The 7,009-nt window shown below is 40.2% G+C and overlaps 1 protein-coding gene across 1 annotated transcript; it reads right to left on the bottom strand.

Moving 5' to 3' along the window:
* Nucleotides 1-1,654: 1,654 nt before the first annotated feature.
* On the bottom strand, nt 1,655-3,973 carry LOC116761131 (protein HP-20 homolog). The gene is given in 3 exon segments (XM_032646914.1): nt 1,655-1,693; nt 1,695-2,104; nt 3,883-3,973. Coding segments are annotated over 3 exon segments (540 nt in total).
* Nucleotides 3,974-7,009: the final 3,036 nt, after the last annotated feature.

The following is a 7,009-nucleotide window of genomic DNA, read 5'->3' as shown; positions in this document are numbered from 1 at the left end:
AGGATCTCCAGCTCAATACTGAGTAGAAGTGATTGTGGGCATATTATTTTGGTTCTCAGTCTGCAAGCTTACATTTCCAGGGTGAGATGTTCTGTATGTAACTTTTCAGGAATCATTATGAGATTAAGAAAATTCCCTTCTATTTTTATTTCCTAACAGATTTTTAAATTATTAATAAGTTATGTTTTTTTAAAGCAAGTGCTTTTATTGCCTTTTTAAATGACTATGTAATCTTCTCACTGAATTTGTAAATATGATAAAGGGTTCTTCCAGCCAGTAATGTGGGTTTAGGGACAAGAAAAAAATATGGCCTTGGTAGCTATGAGAAGAGTGATTTTTAAGTGAATAGAAGCTATTTACCAAAATTCCACAATTCCGAAGGAGGTAAAGTTAGGGATGGTCAATGACTGAATTTTTGTCAATGGCGTGCAAGCAAAAACTCTGTGACCCATCTCTCAGCCTTGCCCATTAAAAACATCTTTCACGAGACTCTCCAGGATCTTTCCACTTTTGCTGTCTTGATACAAGAATAATGGAGAGCTCATAAGCCACATGTCAAAGATGGCAGAGCCACAAGATGGAAGGAGTCTGAGTCCCAGAATCACTGTTTAGGGGAGAGTCATCCTCCAGTCCAGAATATCAACATTGGAATTTTAATGAGTGAGAAGTAAACTTCTATTGAGTTAAGCTGTTTTTCCCTGTTTCATTAATTAGTGTTACCTTAAATCATACAATATTTCCCCAAGTTTTTGTTGCTATGGAAGGAGGGTAAATCCTATCATGATCATAAGCAGAATAATGGCAGTGTGTTTTACTTCAACCCTCTTTAACTGTAAAAATGATCTGACAGAATTTCCAGTGTGAATGACAGAAGAGGAAAGCATTAGAGGGTTAAGGAGGGGCACATGATGAAACTTGTCAATTAGATGGAGAAGTAGATTGGTGAGAGGGAGGGACCCTGAGCCTGTTTCCCTTGGATAAAAGGTAAGCCATTCCTTGGGGTTTCCCTGGTGGCGCAGTGGTTGAGAGTCCGCCTGCCGATGTAGGGGACACGGGTTCGTGCCCTGGCCCGGGAAGATCCCACATGCCGCGGAGCAGCTGGGCCCATAAGCCATAGCCTCTGAGCCTGCGCGTCCGGAGCCTGTGCTCCACAACGGAAGAGGCCACAGTGGTGAGAGGCCCGTGTGCCGCAAAAAGAAGGTAAGACATTCCTTTTTTTTTTTTTTTTTTAATTTTTTGGCCGTGCCACGCAGCATGTGGGATCTTATTTCCCCAACCAGGGATTGAACCTGCACCCCCTGCATTGGAAGCGCAGAGTCTTAACCACTGGACCTCCAGGGAAATCCTGTCCCTTGGATAAAAGGATTTCCATCCAGTAACGGGGGTCTGGGGACAAAGAGGCAGAATGGCCTCGATAAATATTAGAGAAGTGATTTAAGTGAAATAATGTCATGATTTCTGGAACAGAACTCTAAGGCCCAGTTCCACTGTGACCAAATCTACCTGTTCCTTCATATAAACATAGAATGTACAAAACTTCCAAAATGCTAAGGAAAGGAAAGCCCAAGATATAGGGCATATTTATTTATTTGTCTGTTTGCTTTAGACAGCAAAATCATAAGGGGTTTGTCTTTGCTATATAGAGAGGCCAGAACTATGTCAGGAGACCAGAGAAATAGATTGTAGCTGTGGCTTTGCTCTGGCTTCTTGGTTTCCGCTTCTGCTTCTAGCCACACCTTCTTGCCTATGCTCAGCGGCAGGCTCAACATGCCAGAGAGATTCCTGGACTCTTTGGCGGAGACCTGACGCTTTTCTAAGACAGAACTTTTGTTCCTCATCAGCCGAACGATCACCTTGCAGTGCTGGAGCTCCACATCAGAGAGGAAATGGGAATTTCCCGGCACCCTGCCTGTGAAGACCCCAGTGTCCTCCTGTAGGTTTCTCTGGGTATTGTACAGGACCTCTGTGAAGGTAACAGGCTTCAAAGGTGAAGGCAGCTTGTCACTGAGCTTCGCAGTGAAGGCGGACGTTCTGTTGCACGGGCATTTTACACTTGGTCCTGGAGGTCCTGGCAATCCTGGTAAACCTGGTATCCCTTGGAAAAGTGGAGAAGACCCAGTAAGAAGGTCATAGCATCCAATAAGAAGATGGTACCTCAGTTGATGAATGAAACCACCACTTTTTGGTTATAACATCATGGTTAAGAGATTGATCTTTGGTGTATGATTAAATGGTTGCAAGTCACATCTCCGAAATTGACCAGCTTTGTAATCTTGCTAAAGTTAATTAATGTTTCTGGGCTGTATTTCCTCATCTGAAAATAATATTATTGACTTCTCATGTGACTGTTGTGAAGTTGTAATGAGACAATGCATTTAAAATACTTGTAGTGCCTACAAAACATTAAGCCTTACAAGAAGACATGTATGGCATGATCTCACTTATAGGTGGACTTTAAAAAGCTGAACTCATAGAAGCAGAGAGTAAAATGGTGATTGCCAGAGACTGGGGGTCGGGGAAAAGGGGAGATGTTGGTCAAAGGATACAACGTTTCAGTTATGTAGGATGAATAAGTTCTGGAGATCTAAGGGATGGCATGGTGACTGTAGTTGATCAGATCCATTGAAAATTCACCATTCTTGACATCAGGTAGTGAGAATGCAGGCGTTTCTACTCCCAGCTCCTCTCTTTACCCTGCCATGGCTCTATTTCTTCCCTTTTCTTTTACTCAAATACACACAGAAGAGGGAAATGGGGAGATGTTGGTCAAAGGGTACAAAGTGTCCGTTATGCAGGATGAGTAATTTCTGGAGAGCTATCGGACAGCATGGTGACTATAGTTAACAATGCTGTATTGTTTGCTTGGAATTTACTAAGAGAGAGTAAATCTTAAATGTTCTCACCACACACACACACACACACACACACACACACACACACACAAAATGGTAGCTATCTGAGGTGACAGATACATTAATTAGATTGATAATCATTTCACAATATACATATATATCAAAACATCACCTTAAATATATATAATTTTTGTCAGTTAAAGAAATCAAATGTTAACATATGTTAAGTATTATTAATTCTGTTGGCCTCCAATTGTTTGATAAGACTTTGTACTTCCTGGGATAATTTAGGGAAATGTAACAATAAATGGAAAACAATGTGATTTTCTGATAGTATATGGATGATAATGATCCTATATATCATTTCACCCTGATTTGGGTGGGACTAATTCTTGCTAATGATTTTAATCTTACTGAGGATGAGGATAAATAAAAAGGCCTGGGTGTCTAAGTCTGGGAACCAGAAACCTTTGGATTACCAAATCTAATCCTGGAGACCATCCCATAAGAGATGACACACAGCTGTGAGCTTTCCTGAGAGTCCCCTCTTGGTCCAGTCTCACTGGCTACAAAGAAGTAACCAGGACAGAAGCTAGGAAGAATCTTGCTTCATATGCAGGTGCTCATTGGGCATCAACCTTTTCATAATAACTAAGTTTGGAGCTCTAAGTGCCCAATGAAATCCAATTCTTTTGATGATACATGATGCCCTGCTACACTTATTAACCCGTACGTTTTTCTTGTTGTTTATCAGACAGTTTAATCCATGATACTAACTCTTACTTAGCACATCCTGCCATTATGACTAACCCACATGGATCACAGTTCTCTGGTACTAAAACTAGGCCAGTCTCTCTTGTGCCCTGTGATTTGGGCTCTGGTCACCCTGGCTTGGGACCCAATCCTACAGCTGATCATTTTCTCTGCATTCTTTTCATCCTTAATGCCTGATGCTCCTGAGCCTTTGAGGATTATGACTTTCCTACCAAGAATATGAAATGAGAAGGGAAAATAAGAGGCAGAAGGATATATTTCTCACCTCTCAAACCTGGAGGTCCTGGATATCCTGGTGCCCCTGGAGGTCCAGCACATCCTCCTTTCTGAAAGACAACAGTTGCCATTAGGATGATGTTGATCAATATCTGGATATCTTGATTAAAGAAACAAACAGAGGTTTTTTCTGTTCTTTGTTTTTGTTTTGTTTTATTTTTATGTGAAGCCTGGATAGGTAGAGTTGCAACCTGGTCCAGGAAAGGTATCATCTCTAGAATTAAATTCATGGACTCAAATATCATTCTTACCCATACTAGTAAACTGAGCAAGTTACTCTCTGAACTTCAGCTAGTATTTGTTAACGCCCCTTCATTACCACTTAATACATATCAATAATTATTCCATTAAAAGTGTTTCTGGGGCTTCCCTGGTGGCGCAGTGGCTGGGAGTCCGCCTGCCGATGCAGGGGATGCGGGTTCGTGCCCCGGTCCGGGAGGATCCCACGTGCCGCGGAGCGGCTGGGCCCGTGAGCCATGGCCGCTGGGCCTGCGCGTCCGGAGCCTGTGCTCCGCACTGGGAGGGGCCACAACAGCGAGAGGCCCGCATACCACAAAAAAAAACAAAAAAAAAAAAAACAAAAACAAACAAAAAAAAAGTGTTTCTGAATCCTGAATGGTCAACCTTTTTTTTCATCCATCTTTGAATTGATAGCACATAGTAAGCACTTGATAACATTTCTTGAGTTAAGAAATGATTTATTCGTATTAGAGCCTGTTATATATTGAGTGCTTATTATGAAAAGATATTGTGCCAGAAACATCATATCATTAAGTTTTCATTACGTGCCTGGTATTTTTGTTGTAAACATCTTTGCCACAAACATTTTCACCACAAACATTTTTTGCCACGTAACTAATTGCCCATAAGGCAATTTTGCCATAAAAGATAAAATAACTGGTTGACAGTTGTTTGGTTTTATTTCTCCATTGACTCAGTACTCCCATTTTTATATTACATAAATCTTAGCCCTCATAATGGTCCTGATAGTGATGAGTAGGCATGGTGGTCTTAAAACAGTGGATGATAAAAACTACATATAGAAACTTGAGAGAAAATATGGGGAAAAAATTTACTGGAAGTGTGAAATAAGAGAGTGCAAAGCCAGATCACATAGTATACTAGAAAATGACAACATATCAGTTTGCAACTCCTTGGGTGATTTGAAGGCATGGAGTTGAACCAGCATTTCCCATAGAACTTTGGAACGTCTATCAATGGACTTGTGACACAAGGCTGAGAACAATAACCGTGTAGAGGCTTGCACAATGCAATACAGAACTCAGTTACAAATATGCATCCTAGTATTTGGAAACTGATACCTCTCTTAATGAAGGAGGAAATTTTAGCAAAAAAGAAAAAGTGTGATGCTGAATGAAGAGACAAATCTGAAAGCAAAAAAAAAAAGTATAAGATACTATGAAAGACTTGCAAGACAAGTGCTTTGGTACAACCTACAAAGTAAAATCAGTTATTTGCATGGTACTGCCATGAATCTGCACACATTTTTAATGTATTCAAATATTTTGTATTGCACAATAAAGTCTTTCGAATTTTGTTATTCATTTCTTATGTTTCATTATGTTCTTTTTAATGTCCCTCTTTTATCTTTCATTATTTTATCTTTTACAGCAAAATTGCCTTACGATAAGTTCGTTATGGGGCAAAAACGTTCGTAGTGAAAATGATTGCGGCCAAGAAGCTGATAGCGAAAGTACCTAGAACCATTCATTACACCCCTACAAGGTAAGGTTCCTATTCCATTTTACAGATTAGTAGTTTGAGATTCAAACAGGTGATCCTACTTATTCTCAACCAGATTACTAGTTAGTTACAGCCTGAGACAAGATTCTAATTCCAGGCATTCTGAATTAAAAATCAGCGTTCTTAACCGTAAGTGTTTTAAATAAGTTACTTAATTGTTAGCCAGTGCCCCGCCCTCTCGTTTCTCCAAACCCTCTGCCCTTGGCTTTCACTTTTCTTGTCCAGCCAAGGCTATAATCATGTCAGAAAACCCATTTTTGCCACTAGGATATTCACACCTCTATTAACAAAATGACACCCTCCCTCCACCCTCTTGCAAGCACTTGAACCCCTTCCCACAATCCGTGTCTGTCTCCTACCAGCCATTCTCAAGACAAAGTCTTTCCTTTGCGGGGGTAGGCTTCTCTCAGATTTCTTTCTGAAATGCCTAGCTGTGTGTCTGAGGCTTGGGCTCCTGTCACTGTTCACTCTGTCAGGCCTTAACTAAATGGTCCAAAGTTTGCCTATTCAAATATTTACCTCTGGTCCAAACTGGGACAACAAAATTAACGTTTAATGACAAGGTGGATTCAGGCCGCCCACTCTCGCTGATTCTGGATCTTAGGCTCGGTAGAGTTGTCAACTACAAGTCCTAGGTCATTTTCAGATTTCCCTTCCAGCAGGTCTATTATGGGAGCAGCTGTCAATACGTGAAAGGCCAACGTAAAGAGGCCATTTCTCCTCCTGCTCTGACTTCTTTCTGAAGACTTAATTCCTTATGCACAACCACACATCTGGAGTCATCACAAACCATTTGCTGGACAGGAAGCCAAGTGCAGAGCAGAAAGTCTAGAATTGCGGGCAATTTCCAGTGAGAATAATGTGCAAGGAGAAACCAACATTAACTGATACATAATTAAATAGTCAAACAAATGTAAAGGATGCAGTACTAATTAATATTAGTTACTATTTTAACATGCATGGCACTCACCTCTTTTGATATTAATAACAATCTCATAAGGAAAATATCTGCATTATATCATATTTTACACAAATCAAACTATTTATATAATACTCCATATTCTTTCTTATTAGCCTTATTTTATTTTTTCCCCCTGGAATTCATATGCCCCTGAGCTTTGATGAACTAATCTAAAGTTTGGGTCAAAAGTCTCCTTTAGTGTCTATATATCAAATATACATATGTATGGGAAGAGGACATTTTTATAAGGAGAACAAATTAGAAGTTAATTCTGAGTTAGTGTAGGGGATTACTCAGCATTGAGCATAGCACAGTAGGTGAACTATAATTAAAAGTGAATAATTTCTAGTTATTTTTCGGTAAACCACCACTTGCCTGAGTA

Source organism: Phocoena sinus, chromosome 10, assembly GCF_008692025.1.
Source record: "Phocoena sinus isolate mPhoSin1 chromosome 10, mPhoSin1.pri, whole genome shotgun sequence".
In the NCBI taxonomy this organism is placed as follows: domain Eukaryota; kingdom Metazoa; phylum Chordata; class Mammalia; order Artiodactyla; family Phocoenidae; genus Phocoena; species Phocoena sinus.
The sequence above is the reverse complement of the archived record's forward strand: the minus strand, read 5'-3'. Positions and strand labels throughout refer to the sequence as shown.